The 22,668-nt window shown below is 43.7% G+C and overlaps 1 protein-coding gene across 3 annotated transcripts; it reads right to left on the reverse strand.

Moving 5' to 3' along the window:
- Positions 1–1,304: 1,304 nt before the first annotated feature.
- Positions 1,305–22,647, reverse strand: dennd2c (DENN/MADD domain containing 2C). Of its 3 annotated transcripts, none has more exons than XM_086106476.1 (20): positions 22,382–22,647; positions 18,172–18,270; positions 15,267–16,189; positions 13,567–13,691; positions 9,429–9,511; positions 8,868–9,014; positions 7,992–8,070; positions 7,764–7,808; positions 7,484–7,671; positions 7,217–7,326; positions 6,682–6,751; positions 6,114–6,191; positions 5,749–5,889; positions 4,987–5,135; positions 4,690–4,867; positions 4,072–4,113; positions 2,913–3,021; positions 2,431–2,673; positions 1,957–2,043; positions 1,305–1,886 (listed from the first exon to the last, which is right to left on the reverse strand). In XM_086106476.1, exons 3-20 carry the CDS (start codon positions 16,073–16,075, stop codon positions 1,855–1,857), a joined length of 2,715 nt encoding a protein of 904 aa, XP_085962602.1. In that variant the 5' UTR covers positions 16,076–16,189; positions 18,172–18,270; positions 22,382–22,647; the 3' UTR covers positions 1,305–1,854. The 3 variants fall into 3 exon arrangements, with proteins under 3 accessions (XP_085962602.1, XP_085962609.1, XP_085962594.1); XM_086106483.1 differs by having other exon boundaries at positions 18,153–18,270; XM_086106468.1 differs by lacking the exon at positions 18,172–18,270.
- Between the last annotated feature and the right edge of the window lie 21 nt (positions 22,648–22,668).

Raw genomic sequence — 22,668 nt, forward strand, 5'->3', positions numbered from 1 at the left:
TCGACTTATCTTTATGGCCCTGCAATACAGTCACGTTTCGAATCCAAATCAACTTTGGCCCTCCATTTGCTGACATCCATCCAGACAAGGGAGGGAATATGTCCTCGTGTGAGTCAATATTTCTTTTATTGGGACATCGGGAAGACGTAGTTGGTGCACATGGCTCAAAGTGCGTTTACAGGTTCGCCTTGCGAGCTCCAGATCACTATTGTCACGTACAGCCGTACTGGATTCCTGCAATTAACCGTACACACATTGATTTCTCCTCTAATACAGCATATTTTCATGATTTAAAAATGTTCTGAATTGTAGATGAATACTTAAGTACTCGACATTGTGAGCAAATGTTGATGGAATAATTTAGTAAACACACCCCAAAAAAAGTTTATCAAAACAGAATGCGTTATAATTTAGAAAAGATGCTAACTTTGAAAGATCTCAATTTTAGATCTTTCAAAGTTAGCATCTTTTGCCCAGATAACAGCTTTGCACATCTTTGTGTTTTCTCAATCAGTTTACAGCTGTGCATTATCAAAAGTCAAAAGCTTGAATTTATGAATATGAATTTGAATCGGTTTGCAAATATTTGACTGGTACAAATTAACTCCTGGTGGTGTTGGGACAGTATTATAACCGAGTGGCTGAGTTAAACACGAACAAATGTGGGTAAAAATTTTGACCCGTCAGTTTTTAGTATGTTTAAAAACAACATTGACCACGTGATCAGTTGTAATTGAGTGGAGTCACGTGTGTCACACAACTATGGCCATTAACACAAGCACGTCACAAGCGCAACCATGAAACGTGTCCGGATTTGAACAATGAATTAATGAATGTTACCACGGCATTGAAACAGATTCAACCTTTTTACTCACATGTATACAAACATGATTTTGAACTGGTTCTTTTAAGGTATTAAGTTACTACATACTCGTTCTTGGAAGTATCATTTTGTAATCATGTCCACTACTTTACATTAAAGGTACGGTGTGTAGAAATTAGTGCCATCTAGTGGTGTACTAATAGAATGCAATAATCTAAGGTGAAAGCGCCTGCATTTTGAAGCACGCGGACTACAGTGCCTCAGAGAGGACATATTTTGCTTCTTTCCATTGCCTGTTGTGCCAGAATCATGCGGCTTCATTGGTGTCCGTTTTTAGTCCGTCCAAGACACGTATATGACTACCCGCGTTACTGATTACATCTGTTAAGATCTAGTGAAGGACTGAAAGCCAGGAATCAACAGCTTTTAAAATTGGCTGGTTTGTGCATGCACAAATAAAAGATGACCGTGAATGCATTGCTGTTCTTGTAGCCCACTTATGCGGGACCCATGACTATTTATTTTTAAAAAAAATGTCTCAAAATGTTTTTCACAGGTTCTCAACAATGTGCAAAATGTCTAAGGAAAAAAAACAATAAATATGTACAAAACCAGATTCCGCAAGAGGAAGAGGAGACTCAGTCTAACACTGAAATGTTATGATCAGACAATAATTCTCAACTTTTAGATGAAACGCAGACAAATAAACACAGCTTTTCCCGTGAATGACTTTGTACAAAATCAGGCTGGTCCTAAACATGCCACTTTACACTTTTCATGCAAATATAAACTGAATAGATTCCAATATTAAAACATAAACAAGACAATTATTGCAACCACAAATGTTGACAAGAGAGGTCCATTTGAAGTAATATTTGTTGCGGCTCCACAGAGACATACTGTCCTGAGTCACTCATAAACGTACAGAAGCTAGAATACATTTCCAGTGAAAACAATTACTTTCTAAAATGTCACTTTTTCCTCCTTAAATTACGATTACGTTGGAAAACAGAAATGTTGGTTGATCATTTTCATTTTATTTGTAGAAGCTTCATCTTGTTTCCTGTAATAAGCAAATAATTTGTTGAAGTTACACTTTGAATAATAATAATAAAGGAAAGAATAAGACTCACCCAGTCCTTTAAGAAACTTGTTGACTCCGCTCGGTTCAGGGTCAGAAGAAGAGTCCAAATATTCAGCCACTCTAGTTTCAAACAGCCCTACACAGGAGAGACACAAATTACAGGTCCGATTGATTACATGGATTGCAAATGAGTCTTAACTAGCCATGTGTGCTGCACTAGCGCAGGAATTATTTTGGGGATGATTTTTCGAAAATAGCAAGTGAAAACAATAAGTTTACAAACATTTGAGTTGGCTTATTTGATTCAAATAGTTTGCTGTACTGCTTGGTTTCAGAAGGACACACATGAGCCTTGACCCTTAAGTTTCTGTGCAGATTAATAGCCACCTTAAACAAACGGTTAGTCAACCCATTGTTTTATTCATTGCATCGCTAATCTCTCAAGACCTTTGTGAAAATGCTTGGGGAAGAACACATAACATAGGCAAAAAAAATTGTATTGGTTTTAGTCGATCAGCAGTACCTCTTCCTCCTCCCTTGCGCAGCTCTTTGTCCTGAATGAAGCCGGCAAACATCTGCGATTCCATGAAGAGCTGCAAGAACTGACGGACGCCACGTGACGGGTGAGACTTGCGGAAGTTGTCGCGCTGAAGCTCCCTGCTCCCGTTGGAGGACTCGGTCATGTGGAGAGGATAATGGCCCACCAGCTCCACAAAGAAGCACACAAAGGCCTCCGATACCAGGGAGCACAGGTCCACCGGCTGGTCTGAATGAGCAGGACACAGGACGAGAAGTATTTATTTATTTATTTTAAAGGAGGGAAGTGGGTTTTCCTCCCGTCCCATTAAATCATTCCTAAACCAGGTTAGGTATGTGGTGTTGAGAGGCAAAATAAGGCCAGTATGTAGCCAAACACTGGGCTTAACACCACAACCTTTTTCATCTCAACAGTATTTTTATAGCAACACTGCCACCTAGTGGACAGTCAGAGAACAACGTACCAACCTTCAACTGTATCTGCGTCGTCCTGCTTAAGAATTTCTTCCCGCTCTTCCAGAATCTGCTGTAATGCTGCTTGCAGTTTACTTGGCAGGATGCAGTCCTCATCCCCGAGCTGCACAACGATCAGGCATAAGATGATTTTTCAGTAACACCGCACTTGATTTTGTGGTATTCAATGCAGTGATTTATTTTTTGCCCACATTCAAGTGGGTCTACTCTTGATCACTCATAAATTCACATATAATAATCCAGTTTTTGTGCTGATTCTACAGTGGTGTGAAAAAGGGTCAATTCCAGAATTCATGGTTCCATCAATCACAGCAAGTCACATACCTGTCAACCTCGGCTTATAGCGGCCCTTATAAATGATTACGATTCCCCTTACAAAGCAACAAAAACCCGTATAACGGTTTACCGCGCATGCGTACATCATGCTTTATCAATCCGACCGTACGCAGCGATGGAAAAAAAATATACGATTGAGGATTACTTTTGCTGGTTTGCCGTGACAATAGTAGCGATCGACAAACGGCATTATCGTTGGCTACCAGCAGGTGAGACGATCTGGATTTGAGCCTAAATGGTCTTTGTGAGATCAGTTCACAATTGTTTTTTTTTCTTTTTTTCGCCCAGATAAAAGTTGTAATACGCTGTACATGATTTGAAATGATTAAAAAAAAGAAAAAACGTATAAAATACGAGGAAAACGTACTAGTTGACAGGTATGAAGTCATATAGGTCCTGAAGTAGCAAAGCAGCTCCAGATCATCACACCACCACCATGTTTGGCTGTTGCCATGATGTTCTTTTTCTAAAATGCTGTTGCTATATTCATGCCAGATAAAAGCGACACTCACACTTCCCAAAAAGTTCAACTTTCATTTTGTTCGTCCAGATAATATTCTCCCTCAAGTCTTGGGAATCTTTAATCTCCAAAATTAAGATGAGCCTTGATGGTTTTTTCCACACAGAGTTAGGCAGCTTTGATTTTTTTTCCCCTCTTAATTAATCAAGTCATTTAAAAACTGCATTTTATGTACATGTTGTTTATCTGTGTCTAATCATTACATTTGTTTGATGAACTTAACGATGTGGGGAAACTGTAGATGGGGGCAAATACTTTTTCATGGCATTGAAAAGGTATCTCTGAGCATCATCCTACCTGAGTGACAATCTCATCTGCACACAAATCCACAATGAGCACCTGCAAAAAGAGTTGGAAAAAAAGATGATATGAGCAAAATTCATATTCCTATGCAGGGAAGACCAAAAGACAAAAAAGTTGACAAAATCCACAAAAACTAGACGGCCACTCTGTTGAAGGCCAACTACCACAAGTTTCAAAGTGTCTGTCATTTCGTGTGACAGTTAGGGACTTCCAGATTCTCCAAGACCACTGGACTGCACCATTTTCTATTTTGCAGTTCCACCATGGCTCAGACAACAAAGGGAGAAAAACAAATTCTGCTATCTGCATTTCTACATATGGAAAAATCTGATTTCCTCAAATAGTGTTTCATGTTAACTCAACTGCAGAGTAGTTTGCTTAGCGAGGAGGCCTTTATTTGTAGAAATCATTTCTAAAAAAAATATGTAAGGCAGACAACAGACTTCGAAGAAATACTAATACGAGTATGTCCCTAAGCATGATATGTTACCTCAATTTTGAGGCAAATTTAATTGGTTCCAACCAAAACAAAATCTCTTCGTGATCCATAAAGTGCAATCAATAAAAACAATATAAACAGTTGAGTGATGTAGATAATGAGCTGTGACCAACCTCCTCTATTGGGAGTTCAAGCACCTGCGGTAAGCAAGGGGCCAGCACCCCGATGAGGAAAGGTGTGGGGGAGCAGCTGATGTCCAACATGCTGGTAGGAAGCACAGGCACAAAGGTGTGCTGCCAGGTAAACGGGTACAACAGCGCCAGCACTCCGTGGCCGCAACGAGACAACACACTGGTAAGATCAGATGAAACAATAAAAACAAGCTTTCAAGCAAGACGAAGAGATGCCTTTTCACAGAGCTGCGTGAATTCAGAAAAGAACGCAGGCGCATGTTTGTGGAGGGGGGGCACCTGAGTTTTTCAGCGACGAAGATGACCCTCCTCTCAAGCAGAAGGGAAGCGAACACCTGCAGGAGGTTTCCCACGCTGAGACACTGGAGCAGCGTGTCAAAGTCCACATGCTCTAGTCTGGAGTCGACCGGACGACACAGAGTGAGCACCTGCAATGAGAGTCCGATCGTAAGTTTTTGTTTTTTTAACATTATGTGTTGTGTTGTATTATTTTGTTCTGATGTTCTTTTGACTTCAAGATGACGCCGCGAGAGTGGCTGCCTTGACAGCAGCTCCTATACTTTTTGTTCTTCTACTTTCTTCCTTTCATAACTTTGCTGCTGTCAATTGGGAATTTCTCCATTGTGAGACAAATAAAGGTTTTCTTATTCTTATTCTTATTAATACACATAAAGCTAAAGAAGCTTTCTGTTCCGTTTAAGGTACGTTAACGCTTGGTTTACGGACCGTTTCAGGCCACCGCGAACAAAATGGGTTATCGTTATTGAACGGTCAACATAACAGACTGTGATTGCCGTGGTCACCCGGCAAGAATTTGAAACTGTCATAAAATTTTCCATGTGGGTGAGAAACCTAGTCAGCAAAATAGTACAACATCAAGAGTTGAAAAATGGCAAAAATCTGACGGCACACTACATCTCGGGCAAATGGGGCTGCCAGGGCCGACAGCGCAGTTTAAATGTGCCCTGACACAGACAGCCTCGCATAACTCGGACACCGAGCAACAAAATTGCGAATTAACACTTCCCTCTGGCGGCTTACCTCATTCCCGGTGCCTGGCAGGAAACTTTTGACCATGACTGTGCGGCCTGGAGCAGGGAGAGGCGCCTCCATCACGCTACGCATAAAAGGGTAAACTAGTGCCGGGGAGATTTCTCGACGCCGCTCCACCTCCTCTAAAATCTGTGCAGAACGAGGCAGACAAATGATCGTTGCTTCTGGGTACTGCTATCGCTTGAAAAGTATTGGGACACCTGGCCAGTCCACCCGCAGGTAGTGAAAATGCAAGATTACCTTGTGTGTAACCTATCAAATGGTCGGTGCCCCGGAATTAAAAACAGCATTTTATCTCTCGCTTGACTATCGGAATGAAATACGCTCAAAGTTGCAGCGTGTGCTTACTTTACCTTAGCAAACAGGTTGAAACAGCCCAACTTGCTGACGACACAATGAACCTCAGGGAGCCTTTTGCCCTTTCCGCTGGGCTTGAAGAAGACAAAAGGTTTCATACTGTATGTCAGACACACCTATGACATCACTGCTCAAGTATCAACACTTCAGCAAACACGGTACGTTTAACAACACGATACTTTACAGCACACAAAAGGTGGGTTTACAAGCGTTTCAATTCAAAGGAAACAAAAAAAAAAAAACGAACGCGGTCTGTGCCGTTAACGAGCGTCTCGTTACTACGCAGGCAGCAGTTTTATCCAACTGTAAAGCTAAAAAAAAAATCCGGCAGCACACAACAGGCCAAAGCCACATAACACATCAGCAAGGCCACGTCATTTAAACCCAAAAAGACTATACGGGGTTTTGACATCTCCCTCAAACACAAAGACATGGGAAACTCTTCTCACTTTCACTCATGTGGTTTTTGGTCCACGATTCTCACACGCACTGACCCTACATGGTTGCGTAAGCGCGTGGCCGGCGGCCAAGTCATCACAAAAACATCACGCTAAAGTGACTCACCAGGATCTTACGGCAGTAACAAAACCAACGGCTCCCGTCTTCTCCAGTCAGGACAAAGGAGAAGGTTTCACTGGAAAAACACACACACACACGAAAATCACGATTGTCAGGCATGACTCAGCCTTCAAAGATCCTAAATCACTGATGAAGATTGGAGTTTTGTTTTTACAGATAAACATCAAAATTACAATGGAAAAGAATGCAGATGCATGTTGGGATTTTTCGGTTTTAGGGAAAGCACAAAGAGGAAGTAGAGGTCATTGCGGTGGAGGTAATAATAGTCATCGCGGACCAACTTAAAACAATGGAAAAGGAGATGTTTGTAGTGTTGCAAAATGCCCTGCATTTCATTTGCCACTTCGTAATAAAGTTAAGACAGAATGTTACGATTTAATATTAACACAGGTTTACAAATTACACACTTTACGATAGTTTTATTGAATTCATTTTGTTGCACTCTCATGGGAATTTAAACAAAATAATTGATGGTGGAGCAAAATCATCATGAGAAAAATGTCAAATTATCATGGCTGACCTTGGTGTGTGCGATGAAGGCTTCCAGTCACGGATGTCAGGAAAACAGAATTTGGGAATGACCTTGAGCTGATCCTCGGCTTCCTTGGAGAGTCTGGATGACTTTTCAAACTGAAACGGAACAATTCATATTCAAATCCAGTCAGATAAGCAACTCCCAACCAACCATAGCTCATAGACGGTTAGTAGTACAATAAAAAAAAAAAGAAATAATAATGTTGGACATTAAGAATCAATCAGTAATTCATCACAATCAGAAGCTACAAACCATTTTTGGGAACTGTTGTGTTATTTCAGGGGAGTAGGTATTTGCTGGGGAACCTTTCCTCAGAGAAACCACCACAAACATCTGGAAAAGCTGCTGCTGCTGTGCCTGGATCAGGTCTTTCTCCAGAGTGCGGTAGCCTGGCCTCCGTTTCAGTGTGGACTGTTTGTAAACGGATCTCCTTAAACCTGCTGCACACCACATAAAGAGCTTCCCGCGTTTTCACAAGAAATTTGGAGAGTTGTGTCCGAAATTGAATTTACTGTTGTGGTTTGTGAGATACCTTTGCCGTTGTCTTCGGGGTCACTCTCAGTCCCGCTGGTCTCCCCTGAGCAGTTAAACAAAAAAATAAAAAATAAATAAATAAAGGACAGATTAGCAAGATGCAGCGGTATGGAAAGGAGTCACAGAAAGTATCGTCACTTGAAATCGGCCTTTATTGTTCAGCAAAGTTGGCTGCATTCGGCCTTGTCTGTGTGTGTCTGTGTGTGTGTGTGCGCGTGTGTGTCACCTCGCACTGGAACTCCTTGGTTTTTCACTCGCTTCCTCCCTCGTTTGTCATCAAATATCATCTTGATCTTATTGACATACTGTGTGGTCAGGAAAAATACACACGAACACGATTTTGTAGCTATTCCAGAAAGATGCTCAAAAAAAACAAATGGCAGAGGGGAGCACCCACAAGAACTTGAGAAGTATGTTTTAATAGGCCAAATGGGCACAGACAGTTAATTGTGTGTGTGTGTTTCAGCATAGGAAGGGAAGAGATTCTTTTTGACTTTTATAGACAGTGGTAAGCGTGTCATTGTCAAGTGGTTATAAGCTAAGCGATGAGTGAATTTGTTAACACTTACAACTCGTCTGAGTTATGACGCCATTTCTTGAAATAAACATTTCGATAGATTCCTGCACAGAACTCTGTTGGAATACTAATATTATCACCGACAAAAGCGTGAACGCAAACCGAGTCACGGCAGATCCCCCATTATTGTAGAGCCCTTGAAGTTGATAATACAGAATAGCAACATCTGACCCTGTTTGGTATTTAAAAGCTAAGGTACATATAGATGTTTAGCCAAAATAGGTCTCTTGTAAAGAGTAAAGTGTTACTGTACCTTATTGGTAAAGATTGTTTCTGTCAAATCACTTTCTACCGCCATGGCTCATATGTTGCGTCTTTATTCGGATAAATGTGTTCTTCAGTTGCTCTACGACTATGTCGTTTGTTCAGTGTCTTCCTTCTACTTCCGTCTAGTAACAAATCCGCCTCCATTTACAGTCTTGCACCGAAACAAGTGACGTCACTTGTTCTACCACATTGCAGAAACACCACTGGATCACTGGCTGAATGGCACGTGGAATGCAATGACAAAAATCAAGCTATTACCTGGGGAGTCCTCTGAATTTTAGGAGCGCTTATGCGTCGAGGGGTCGCAGACTTGGGATCATCGGCGATGGTTGGTCTTAATGGTGGCATTGTCCTCCTATCCACTTTGCAAGATGCCCCCTGTATGGTTTGGGGTTTTAAGTGGAGCTGTAAAACAATTTTTTAGGGTCACCGTGTCACTATGGTGCGATGAATCCGTCGGGAACTTTTGCGATAAAGTGAACTCACAGTATTCGTGAGACATTGGGATTGAGCTCTGCCGCGAAAATGCCAGAATAATAGATGCTCACCCAAAATGGATTGTAAGTGCCTACAGAGGCCACAAGGTTGTGACAAAACACTTTCCTTTCTATTAGACAAGTCAAGTCTTGGCTCAACAAAGGTGCTAGGCACGAAGATGTGACAAAATGATGCCAAAACAATAATTTGATTTTAGACCGAGCTTTGGCTCAAGCACAAAAACAGCAAATGACCAAATAAGTGAATTTGTTTCAGCAGATCATGGAGGATATGCTTCAAAACAAATCTGCGACGAGGTGTATTAACTGTATTGACCCTTACCTTTGTGCTCTGAGGCCTGTTGACAGGAAGACACAGAGGGGGCAACTTGACATCTTCATAAGGGTTCTCTCTGGTCACTTCACCTGAGGAGAAACCAAGTCATCTGAGAAATTTAAAGAACAAATCAAGTCCAATAAACCCCAGTGCTGAACATCCAACGTGTGACTTGCTAAGTGTGCAACGGAAAGCTACAATTACCAAGAATAATGAGCAGAGGGTTGCCTGCATGCTAAGTCCAAGAGTAAAATCAAGTAACATGACAGTTATATAAATATAGAAACACATATACAGTGAAACTCCTCTACAACAAAACCTACATGGGTGACAATACCCCCTAGTGTGAAAAGAATTTCATGCATGAAAGCCATTCGCACTTTTCTGTTCCCCCTACAACGAAAAGTCCCTGTTCCGTTCTACAAAATCTTTTTCTCTGCTCTTGCCTCGCAACAAGATTCACTACAACAAAAACAAGCCTTCCGCAAAAGTCTAATCCAACCTCAGCATGCCACAGCGAACTCTACTGCTTCATTCGGAAACGGCAACAGCAACCACCATACTGGTTTACACATGCGCAGTAGTACAGTATTTGACACAGACGCAGCACGAATGTTGCATTGCTAAAATGGTGACAAAACAGACCTTTGCATACCAAGGAGTTCCATCCATCCATCCATCTTCTACCGCTTATCCGGGGCCGGGTCGCGGGGGCAACAGCTTTAGCAGGGAAGCCCAGACTTCCCTCTCCCTAGCTACTTCTTCCAGCTCTCCCCGGGGGATCCCGAGGCGTTCCCAGGCCAGCTGGGTGACATAGTCACTCCAGCGTGTCCTGGGTCTTCCTCGGGGTCTCCTCCTGGTGGGACATGCCCGGAACACCTCACCAGGGAGGCGTTCAGGAGGCATCCGAATCAGATGCCCAAGCCACCTCATCTGGCTCCTCTCGATGTGGAGGAGAAGCGGCTCGACTCTGAGCCCCTCCCGGATGACCGAGCTTCTCACCTTATCTCTAAGGGAGAGCCCGGACACCCTGCGGAGAAAACTCATTTCGGCCGCTTGTATCCGGGATCTCGTTCTTTCGGTCACGACCCATAGCTCGTGACCATAGATGAGGGTTGGAACGTAGATCGACCGGTAAATTGAGAGCTTCGCCCTTTGGCTCAGCTCCTTCTTCACCACGACAGACCGATACAACGTCCGCATCACAGCAGACGCTGCACCGATCCGCCTGTCGATCTCTCGCTCCCTCCTGCCCTCACTCGTGAACAAAACCCCAAGATACTTAAACTACTCCACTTGGGGCAAGATCTCTCCCCCAACCCGGAGGGGGCACTCCACCCTTTTCCGACTGAGGACCATGGTTTCAGATTTGGAGGTGCTGATTTTCATCCCAACCGCTTCACACTCGGCTGCGAAACGCTCCAGTGAGAGTTGGAGAGCCCCGTTTGAAGGAGCCAACAGCAGCACATCATCTGCAAAAAGCAGGGATGCAATACTGAGGCCACCAAAACGGACACCCTCAACGCTTCGGCTGCGCCTAGAAATTCTGTCCATAAAGATAATGAACAGAATCGGCGACAAAGGGCAGCCTTGGCGGAGTCCTACCCTCACTGGAAACGATTCCGACTTACTGCCGGCAATGCGAACCAAACTCTGACATCGGTGGTATAGTGACCGAATAGCCCGTATCAGGGGGTTCGGTACCCCATACCCACGAAGCACCCCCCACAGAACTCCCCGAGGGACACGGTCAAACGCCTTCTCCAAGTCCACAAAACACATGTAGACTGGTTGGGCGAATTCCCACATACCCTCGAGGACCCTGCTAAGGGTGTAGAGCTGGTCCACTGTTCCACGGCCGGGACGAAAACCACACTGCTCCTCCTCAATCTGAGGCTCGACTTCCTGACGGACCCTCCTCTCCAGCACCCCTGAATAGACCTTACCAGGGAGGCTGAGGAGTGTGATCCCTCTGTAGTTGGAACACACCCTCCGGTCCCCCTTTTTAAAAAGAGGGACTACCACCCCGGTCTGCCAATCCAGAGGCACTCTCCCCGTTGACCACGCGATGTTGCAGAGGCGTGTCAACCAGGACAGCCCCACAACATCCAGAGCCTTGAGGAACTCCGGGCGGATCTCATCCACCCCTGGGGCCCTGCCACCGAGGAGCTTTTTAACCACATCGGTGACTTCAACCACAGAGATAGGAGAGCCCACCTCAGGGTCCTCAGACTCTGCTTCCTCCAAGGAAGACGTGTTGGTGGAGTTGAGGAGGTCTTCGAAGTACACTGCCCACCGGTTCACAACGTCCCGAGTCGAAGTCAGCAGTGCCCCATCCCCACTGTACACAGTGTTAGTGGTGCACTGCTTCCCCCTCCTGAGACGTCGGATGGTGGACCAGAATTTCCTCGAAGCCGTCCGGAAGTCGGCTTCCATGGCCTCACCGAACTCTTCCCACGCTCGGGTTTTTGCCTCGGCGACCACCGAAGCTGCGTTCCGCTTGGCCAGTCGATACCCGTCAGCTGCCTCTGGGGTCCCACAGGCCATAAAGGCTCGATAGGACTCCTTCTTCAGCTTGACGGCATCCCTTACTGCTGGTGTCCACCAGCGAGTACGAGGGTTGCCGCCACGACAGGCACCAACCACCTTACGGCCACAACTCAGATTGGCCGCCTCAACAATAGAGGCACGGAACATGGTCCACTCGGACTCAATGTCCCCCGTCTCCCACGGAACATGGGAAAAGCTCTGTCGGAGGTGGGAGTTGAAACTCCTTCTGACAGGGGATTCCGCCAGACGCTCCCAACAAACCCTCACAATACGTTTGGGTCTGCCAGGACGGACCGGCATCTTCCCCCACCATCGGAGCCTACTCACCACCAGGTGGTGATCAGTTGACAGCTCCGCCCCTCTCTTCACCCGAGTGTCCAAAACATGCGGCCGCAAATCCGATGATACAACCACAAGGTCGATCATCGAACTACGGCCCAGGGTGTCCTGGTGCCAAGTGCACATATGGACACCCTTATGTTTGAACAAGGTGTTCGTTATGGACAGTCCGTGACGAGCACAGAAGTCCAATAACAAAACACCACTCGAGTTCTGATCGGGGGGGCCGTTCCTCCCAATCACGCCCCTCCAGGTCTCACTGTCATTGCCCACGTGAGCATTGAAGTCCCCCAGCAGAACAAGGGAGTCCCCAGCAGGAGTACTCTCCAGCACACCCTCCAAGGACTCCAAAAAGGGTGGGTATGCTGAGCTGCCGTTTGGTGCATATGCACAAACAACAGTCAGGACCCGTCCCCCCACCCGAAGGCGGAGGGAAGCAACCCTCTCGTCTACCGGTGTGAACCCCAATGTACAGGCACTGAGCCGGGGGGCAATGAGTATGCCCACACCTGCTCTGCGCCTCTCACCTTGAGCAACTCCAGAGTGGAAGAGAGTCCAACCCCTCTCGAGAGAACTGGTACCAGAACCCAGGCTGTGTGTGGAGGCAAGTCCGACTATATCCAGTCGGAACTTCTCGACCTCACACACCAGCTCGGGCTCCTTCCCTGCCAGAGAGGTGACATTCCATGTCCCAAGAGCTAGCTTCTGCAGCCGAGGATCGGACCGCCAGGGTCCCCGCCTTTGGCTGCCGCCCAGCTCGCATTGCACCCGACCCCTTTGACCCCTCCCACGGGTGGTGAGACCATGAGAAGGGGGACCCACGTTGCCTCTTCGGGCTGAGCCCGGCCGGGCCCCATGGGTGTAGGCCCGGCCACCAGGCGCTTGCCAACGAGCCCCACCTCCAGGCCTGGCTCCAGAGGGGGGCCCCGGTGACCCGCGTCCGGGCAAGGGAAACTGAGTGCCATCGATTTTATCTATCATAATACCAAGGAGTTAAGAAAAGCAAAGCTTTAACGCTTGAAAAGTCCCCTGTAGTGAAAAATTTCTTGCTACAAACATGATTTCGTTGTAGAGGAGTTTCACTGTACTGTGTTTTTGATCGGGCCATCCTTCAATTGATATTATTTATATAGATATAGACACAAGATGTAAGTGTTCCGCATACCAAAAAAAACCAAAACTTTGTGGTGGATGGCTTCATATAAGACAATCACTAACTTAGAAGAAAAAACATACACACACAAGCTCAACTTACAGACGATGTCTTCATAAATATTATCATCAGAGTATGCATGGTGAAGGCCCGAGTGCCTCGTTTGGCTTCGCAGCGTGCCTTGCTTAACAGCGGGATGCAGTGCGTCCTCATACTCAAAGGACCTCCTGTAGAATTATGGGATGTAGTGAAGTGAAAAGACAATTGACAAGTAATAACATAGTTGTGGCTCTTGAGCAGTCCTTCTAGATGTGGTTAGATGTAAATGTAAAAAATCTGCTGCTCTGAGTGGCCCCTTGATAAATACCTCCCAGGCAACCTCAACAATCGTGGGGGAAATATTTTTCTGCAAAACAAATAAATTTTCTTGAAAGCGCTGGTAAACCTTTGAATACTGTTCATCTTCCACAAAAAGCATGGGATGAAAGGGGGGGGGGGGGGGGGTAATCACAGCAAAACTGGAAACTGGAAAAAAAAAATAGCGCCTACACATATACTGCCCGAGACTACAACATGAGTAAGCCTAATAATTGTTTTTGTGGATTTGGAATGATATGCAGGAGATACTACCTGAAAATTTTCATATTTTAAGTCCATTGATTATTTTGTGAAAAAACACAGTTTTTTCATTTAATGTTGCTTTCTTGTTCAGGAGTTTTGTGCCGTCCTTGAATGTTAATTTTTATGCAAGAGAGCCCATTATACTGGAAAAAAAAATTGTTGGTTTTTTTTCTTCAAATCCTTTGCTGTCTGTTTAAGATCGTGTATGTTTTATTGATGCACTGAAAAATGTATGATGACAAATGAAATATTTTAAGATCACATATTTTGCATGTATTTTGTCCATATTTAAAATGCCGTTTTTGTCATGCATCTGGTTAGGAAGCAAGTGGTCCTATACCCCCCCCCCCCTTAGTAGCACTGATGAAAAATGTTTGCCCCTTCAAGCATTTAAGCTGCCCATCTCTGACGTATATTCAAATTAATTATCCTGATCAAGCTAGAGTCTACAGTACAGTATTTTTATACTGTGAAGATATCGGTACTGTAATCTCTGATTTGGTTCATGACATTGGTCACTAAATATCCTAACTAGGATATTCAAGCATTTTTCTTTGACACAGGATCATGGGTGTGACCATTAGAGACCTGCCTCGCATGAGGTCATATGAGCAAACAAGTCAGGACTTGGGCAATTGCAAGTTACGTAAGTAAATAAATGCCAGTGACAGGATGATGGGAGCCAAGAGATGACGACTCCGCTGAGGCTACATCCTGAAATAATAGCAAACAACGCTAAATCAGCACTTGGATGCAAGGCAGCACTTTTGTCAGAACAAAGCCTTTAAACGCCTGGAAAACAGCAACTTCTACTGAGAGCAACAAAGAGGAAAAACGTTGGTGTGATGCAACTTAAAAAGTATTAAATTAAAAACGATAATTCAGATACAAACCCAGTAATTCATTTATCGATGAAAAAGGCATCCCAATAAATTTGAAAGAAACCCTTATATCTATGCTATTAGAAAATCGTCAAATGCAAATTGCAAATTTCACACCCCCAGTTGGGAACATCTGCCTTACAAGGTCAGAAAAGTGTACAGTGGAACCTCGAGGGCCAACATTTCCAACTATAGCATTTCCTATTAGAACATGGGTTTGGTCCTGGACAAACAAATTTCAGATTCAAACGGACCACAATGTAATCCGTCCCGATGAAGAACATTATTGCGCCAACCCACCTGTTATTTTGATGCCTTGAAAGTCCATTGGTCCTGGCAACGGGACAGGGAGGGGGTCGGAAGCTCGGTGGACGGGCTACCCTGTGATCCCTGCCACCGGCGTGGTTGTTTTGAGTTGATCCGTTGTTCCGTGGCAGTATGTCCTTTTGACCTCCCTGATACTTGAATGTCCGCTGCGGTTTAGGAGGAGCTTCACCTAAGGATGCTCTGCCTTTCTCCCAAAGAAATCGGCCCCCTTCGAGACTCCGCCAGAAACCCCGAGAAGTATAAAAATTCCCAGCCGGCATGTTGTCGTCGGCTAAGTGTGATAAATGTTTGGTCTCGGCATCGACGTCCAAGATGCCGTCTGATTTTCGCTCGCCATCGACTGCGACTTTGTCTGTGTTGGAATCTAGAAAAGGCGACATCAGTCTTTGTATCGGCTTGTCTGCTGGGCTTGAGGTGAAATTTTTTGTGGAGCATTTGTGCGAGGACTCAGACTTTGGACTAATCCTGCAGTTTCTTGATTGTGCTTGAGATTCCCGAAAATCTAAAGCCAAACTCTGAGCTTTAGCAGAATCTTGAGTATGAAGGCCCTTGTTTGAACCCCCATTGCTCAGGACAGCCTCAGACGGAATTCGGGCGACACTCAGAGGCTTGGCCTTCACGGAAACATCCTTGCTGCGACCTTCCCACTGGGAGATCCTCTCCTTGATGTTACCCCCCTGCTCAGGAGACTGCCGGCCCTGCCATCCGACAGCAGCCTCCTTCTGCAGATGATCAACATGCGCACCCCCTCGCCTGCCCTGCTCCACACTCAGAGCCAGCATGTTCAGAGGGGGTACAAGTCAACTCGCCTCCAGTTCTCCATTCATGCGTGCACCGAGGAAGTCTTAATGTGCCTTCTTGTTCCCGTGTTTGCCTCCTTGTCTCCTTTTGTAAACCTAAAATGTAAACACACACACACACACAAAATCACCTCTTAATCACACTGTGCTTTAAAACAAGTCCAGACAGCTCATCGCAGGGTCAAGCAAGGTGGACACACGTAAGGGCAGCTACAAGATGGTCACAGAGCCAGAACGAGGGTCAGTAAGGACAGACCCCCATCTGGCCCCGTCAGGCCTCTTTCCAAAATATAAAACCAGTAAGAATAAGGAAATAAAAGGGAAGACAAGTGACAAAAACAGGGTAACTACGTGTCATGTCTTGAGCTGACCCAACCCTCGCTTAGGCCTCAGGCAAATTCTGCTGGTTTTGTCTTTTACCGATATAGACGGCTAAATCTGAATTACCAATGACACAGCAGAACGTCGAATCTTATTTTGTGCTTTCAGGGGCTCACGTTGACACGTGGGAGCTTCAAAATAAGAGTACTGTATGTGAAAGTGGTGTGAGAAACTTTGCACAAGAATGCTAGCGCCTACAAAAAGAGCAGGCGATAAATAATAGGAGGTGAGAGATGGAAACGTTTTTAACCACTTTCTAGAGAGGAGTATGGCTATCGCCGTTCTATGAGGTCCCCATTGTGTGCGCCTTCTTTGTTCAGCACTCAGACTTGTTTACATGGACAGTATGGAAACAGAAAGAAGAAAATATAATGCGGTCATACCGGCCCACAGAATTATTTCAGCCTGTACTGTGTGACCTCGAGATCCGTGGATTCTGCCAAGTAGTGTGCAGCATGAGGATTTTTTTTTAAATTTGAGGTTAAATTACAACATAGTGACTTCTTCATGACTAATCTGTTACAAGAGCACATCTGAGCGTGGTAAAAAAAAAAAAATACCAGTAACTAAATCACCATTGGGGCAGCACGGTGGACTACTGGTTAACACATCTGGCTCACAGCTGTGAGGTTTGGGGTTTGAATGTCGGCCGCCGCTTTCCTGTGTGGAGTTTCTAAGTTCTCCGCGTGTCAGTGTGGGTTTCCCCTGGTTTCTCCATTTTCATCCCACATGCCTCAAAACATGCATGTTCACTCAAGCGAGACTGAAAAATTCTGAGTGTGACTGGTTGTCGGTCGACATGTGCCCTGTGATTGGTTGGCAACCAGTGCACATGTCACTTTAGTACGTCCCTTCCTCATCCTCAGTCCACATATACAGCATGGCAGATAAAATCCAACCCGCGTGTCTAATTTTCGTCATACAATGTCATACTATTGCTGCTCTGTGTTGACTCTTTTCTCCCCCTCTGTCCACCCCTCAGCAAGAACAAACATCAAGCAAAGAAGTGTATCTATCAAAGGTGTTAATCTGTGGAATAATCTCGAAACGGACCTGAAAATGAGTAAATCGCTTGCTGAGTTCAAAAACAAATTCAAAAAAATAGTACAAACAACCTACATCAATCAGAGTTAAAATGATAAATTCAAAACATTAAATATAATGATAAATCAGAACTAAGTTGATAAATAGAGAAAGGTATATAAATATCCATTATGAATACAAGAGAAAATTGACACAAGAGTGTCAGGGTGTGGAAGTATATAATCCCGATACAAACCAAAAGTTGTAAAAATATCACGGTTAAGGGTAAAGTATGAGCCTTAATGGAGACTTCTTTCTTCTTTCTTCTTACTTTTTTCTTTTCTGATTGATATAAAAATGATTTATTAGATACAATCACTTAACGGGGTAGGACTAGATAAGTTTTTTACTTCTTCCTACTCCCTTGAACATAATAACTGTGTTGTATGAAGATTGATTTCTTTCTTTTTTTATCTACCTTATTTTCTGTCAAATTATTACTGTATATATGTTTTATGTTCAATAAACAAACAAACAAACAAACTCTCCAACCTTATTCTAGACTCCATTTCCAATAAACGCCCACGACCATACAAATAACAGAAGAAATACTATATATTAAACTCCCATGTTGCACAGCAAAAACGGTACTTACAGTATATTAAAAGGCATACCATGTACTGTTTGACAAAGATGGGCTGAAAAGATAAACGGCTGGATGTTTGTTGGATTTCACCGCAGACTGCATGTACATTTCCAGAGCGGTTTTGTACCTTGACCGCAATGCAATAAAAACCATCAAGAGAGCAACGTCAGAAGTTCAATTAATAATTACATAGAGCAAGGTGTCAAACATGCGGCCCGCGGGCCGGAACCGGCCCCCAAGGAGGTTCGATCAGGCCCACAGGATCATTTAAAAGTGAAAAAAAACGCATAAAAGACACAGAATGAATATTTTTAATAAGTGCAATTCATGGAGAATCCGCTAGGGGACACATTGTTTTGATCAGAGAAGAAGACAAAAGCAGCCTCAGTCTGTCACTGAGACAGACCCAACACAGCAGACGCTAGCAAGGACATGTGAATACTTTATCTTTACACATTTAATAGCACTCTCCTTAGTTTGTAAGGTGTAGGCAGGGATTAAATTTAGATTTTACATGCACATGTGAAAATGGTTTAAAAATTCCTTTCTTTATAAATCTCGTTTAATCTTAAAATGCATGACTATATTTTTCAATACCAATTACAGTACTTGTTAAAGTTCTGTGCCTTTGTACAACCAGTGGGATCAGTTGCGATGCATGTATGTGATTGATAAAAGTAAATTACACATTTGTCTAATGTTTTGTAAAAGATATGTTCATTAAATTTCAACATTTTCCTAATGTTCTTGTGCTTCTTTAGACCAAAACAAAGGAAAGACATTATTTTGGCAATTTTTCGCAGAGTATGGTATAATTTTAATGGTCCAGCTCAGTTGACATCTACCGAGGCCGTATGAGGCCCACAACATGAAATGAGTTTGACACCCCTGACATAGAGTATCTTCACTCTTTTTCTTTGTCACCCTAGCGTCTGTACAGCCAGTTCTGGCTACAAATGGGAACAAATGCCTCAAACAGTGTGTCCTGAAAAAAAATGTCTACCGTATAGATTTTCTTTTCAGATTTCAGTTTGCAACCAATGACAGAATCCTTAATGACTGTGGGGGTGGAAGTTGGGAGGGGGGGAGGGGGATCTTGTCAAATTCCACAACACAACTCATTATCTTCATAATGATATGTGCTAAATGGAGCTATAATGAAGGAATTTGGAGTAAGCATCTTAACCAGAGCCATTCTGTCAGTCAAACGTCGCCTTTGTTTTGGCCTGACCTCAATCAAATATGCGCCTGGACTGGAATGCGCTTCCAGTGGCGTGCGATGCCAATGTGTCTCCCAAACTGACCCACTTGCATTATTTGCACATTTTCACAGGAAGGTCCGAGTTGTGTTTCCTGCACTGCAGGAAGACGGCTCGACGGACTATCCATAATTATGGGGCACAAGCTGCAACCACTTATTTGAGCTATGTTGGGATAAGATACATTTGAACCATGTGACGGTCATAAAAGAGCACCCTTGCAATAAATGACATAAGGGAGAGCTGGCCTCTAAGTTAAAAACATGAGGCAATATTGGATTTTATTATTTTATGTTAACTGTTCTGTCAAGCGCTTTGTTACAGCTGCAGCTGTTGTGAAAGCGCTTCTATTGTATTTTATAAGAGAGTCAGCGCGAAGGCAGTCTCAATTCCAGTGCTCCTTCAAAGGCGGCCTTTTCTGGAAAAATCTGTTCTCAAAAGTCACAGTGAAACTTGGGAGGTTGAAAAGTCATCATGTCAGTATATCTTGCAACACAAACATCGGCCATTTGGCCAAATATTTGGGCTGAAGTTTGAAGGTCCATAATGGTCTGATTTAACCGCCTGGCCGATTAATTCGCCGGGCCTTAATTTGGAGATGGACAAGTGGACTGGAATGGATGAGGTCACCTTTGACGAATTACTATATTGGGTTTTTACTCGTCAATAATTAAACGGAAAATGTGTTCAGCAATTTGTTAAAAGGAATGGTGTTAGCAATGTGCAGGCTAAACGGGAGCATATTATTGTACTTGTTATCTTTTTGTGTACAAATGGTTTGGTCTCTGAAGTACCTTGCCCACCCACCAAGTGTGGAATTACACAACAAATAAATCTTTCGATAGTGTAGTGTAAAAAAAATGTCTAATGCTGAACTAAAAACCTCCTCTTGCCTTAGGATTGTCACAAAAAATGTCCTTTTATACTGTAGCATTGTTTTCACTCGCCGCGCAGCTGCAAGCAAGTCTTACAAGTGTCGAATTGTCAGGCACATTGCCAGGTGTGGAACTGAGGAGCGTGGAGCGCACCACCCGTCAACTCTGGAACTGTACAAACTGATTCATCACACTTCTTCATTTGGCAGGCTACCGACTGGTTTTCCCAGGATAAGCCTGTGGACATTCTGGACAGCTGTGTTCAGGGGAAGTAATTGTGCATTTCAAGCATGGCTGTGCACCAGTCTACATCGCGCATAAAAGACAAGCTTTGGTTGAGGTTTGATGTGGAAGCAGAATCCTGTCAAACACCGCCTTTTGGGAGGAACTAATATGAGGAGGAACTCTCTCGGTTCTCCAGTCTCGCCACAAGAACAGAAGTTGTGGCAAAAAGAGACAGCTTTGGATTTACAATGGAATCTTCACTTTTTTATGACTGTTATTCACTTACTACAAATAAACCATGTTCAAGTGTAATCACCTGGGACGTATGTATGTATGTATGTACCCCCCCACACTCACACACACACATTTTTCTTCCCCCTCAATATGGAAATAATTTAATATGCAATTTTTTTTCAAGGTGCTCTTCCCACATATTTTTTAACAAAGTCAAGATATAAACTAATCTGTATTACAAATAAACAATGTCAGATTTCATCCATCCATTTTCTAATCCATTTATCCCCACGTCCTCATGAGTGTCGCAGGCATGCTGGAGCCTATCCCAGCCGTCTTCGGGCAGTAGGCGGGGTACAAACTGAATTGGATGCCAGCCAATCACATTGCTCACATAGACAAACAATCATTCGCACTCACAATCACACCTAAAGACAGTTTAAGAGTGTTCCATTAACCTGCCATGCATATTTTGGGAATGTGGGAGGAAACCGGAGTACCCGGAGAAAACCCACACATGGACGGGGAGAACATGCAAACTCCACACAGGACGGCAAGGGTCTGGAATCGAATCCTGCACCTCTGCAATGTGAGGCAGACGTGCTAACCATTCGAAATACCATGTTGCCCACAATGTCAGATTTATTGTACATAAATGCTTTGGTCTACTAGGCTGGGCGTATACCAAAATAAATAAACCAGTAATCTGAAGGACAGTTTATCTACTTCAATTAGAGTTGTTAACCTTGAGTTGCAGACATTTAAGTGTTCAGATAACTTCAAAAAATTCTACCACACAAGTTTGGAGTAAACATAAATGTGTAAATCATAGATTACATTACAGCAATAGCATAAACAAATTTGTGCCTTTATCACTCCAACTTTTCATGACACAATGATACGTAAACATGTGTGGACTGCATTTCTTGAGTACTGAATTTGTGGAGACACGATTCAAATCAATAAAGATATGACACATAAAAAATTTAAGTCTCACCACCGACCAAAATTAGGCTTTTTTTAAAAATTGCAGCCGTTACGATACGAAAATTGCATTCCACAAACCCGTTTCGAATGAAATTGGGACGTAATGTGTTGTTTTTATTGATTTATAGTTTGCATAGTCTCAAAAGCAAAAAAAAACAAAAAAAAAAACCAAAAAACAAGCAACGAAGTCGTTGTTCTGCTTGAGATGTTTCTTTTCACAAAAAGCTCGTTTACTCCGCTTTTTGTTCGGAAACCAGTGTTTTGGGTAAATGTTCCACCGCTGATTATGAACGAACAGAGACCGCGAGAAACAAGCTTTTTTTATACATATATTTTTTCACGGTCAGAAAAGAGAATCTTCTTTCTTTTGGTCGATAGATTCGGCGTCCCAGGCTACAATATTCTGTGGGTCTTGGAAGTTCGGTCAAAATGCTCGACTGGCAGACAAGGAGTTACATGTCACACCGACTCAAACAAAACATTGTAAACTTCCATTATTGCAAACTAATAATTAATCATAAGCCATTACTAACAATTAGCTAACGACAAAGAACGTCAAACCTTCAACTAATTTGTTGTCGACTCACACCACCGTGGCTTGTTTCTAGACAAAACAAACATGGACACATTCAAAAGGAAAGTATTGAGAAGGACTTACCGGTTAAGCGCAGTGCAAAACTCATCCTCGTCCCCCTCGGCCATCAAATATTTGACTTAAAGTTATGACTTTGGTCACGCTCATGCTTCAATGATAAGTTTTCAGACGTGGAAATCTGCATTCAAGGCTCCTACTGACGATAAGATCAAAGTTAAACTGAAGAAAATGTTGGCGAATGCGTGCCGCTGATTATCGTGCAGTCCAGCAACGAGAAAGAAAAGTGGCAGACACAAAAAGAGAAGGGACGAGTTGAGTTTTACAGCCCTCGCCCTCCTCTGGTGACAATC

This window comes from Hippocampus guttulatus, chromosome 1 (assembly GCF_054856545.1).
Source record: "Hippocampus guttulatus isolate MCC_2025c chromosome 1, RoL_Hgut_1.0, whole genome shotgun sequence".
NCBI lineage: Eukaryota > Metazoa > Chordata > Actinopteri > Syngnathiformes > Syngnathidae > Hippocampus > Hippocampus guttulatus.

Coding starts and splice junctions, on each gene's coding strand:
- dennd2c (XM_086106468.1), bottom strand. CDS start 16,075: ATGCTGGCTCTGAGTGTGGAGCAGGGCAGGCGAGGGGGTGCGCATGTT. Junction 7,672..7,763: donor CCCCGAAGACAACGGCAAAG/GTATCTCACAAA, acceptor TGTGGTGTGCAG/CAGGTTTAAGGAGATCCGTT. Junction 2,674..2,912: donor CGACGCAGATACAGTTGAAG/GTTGGTACGTTG, acceptor CTGCTCATTCAG/ACCAGCCGGTGGACCTGTGC.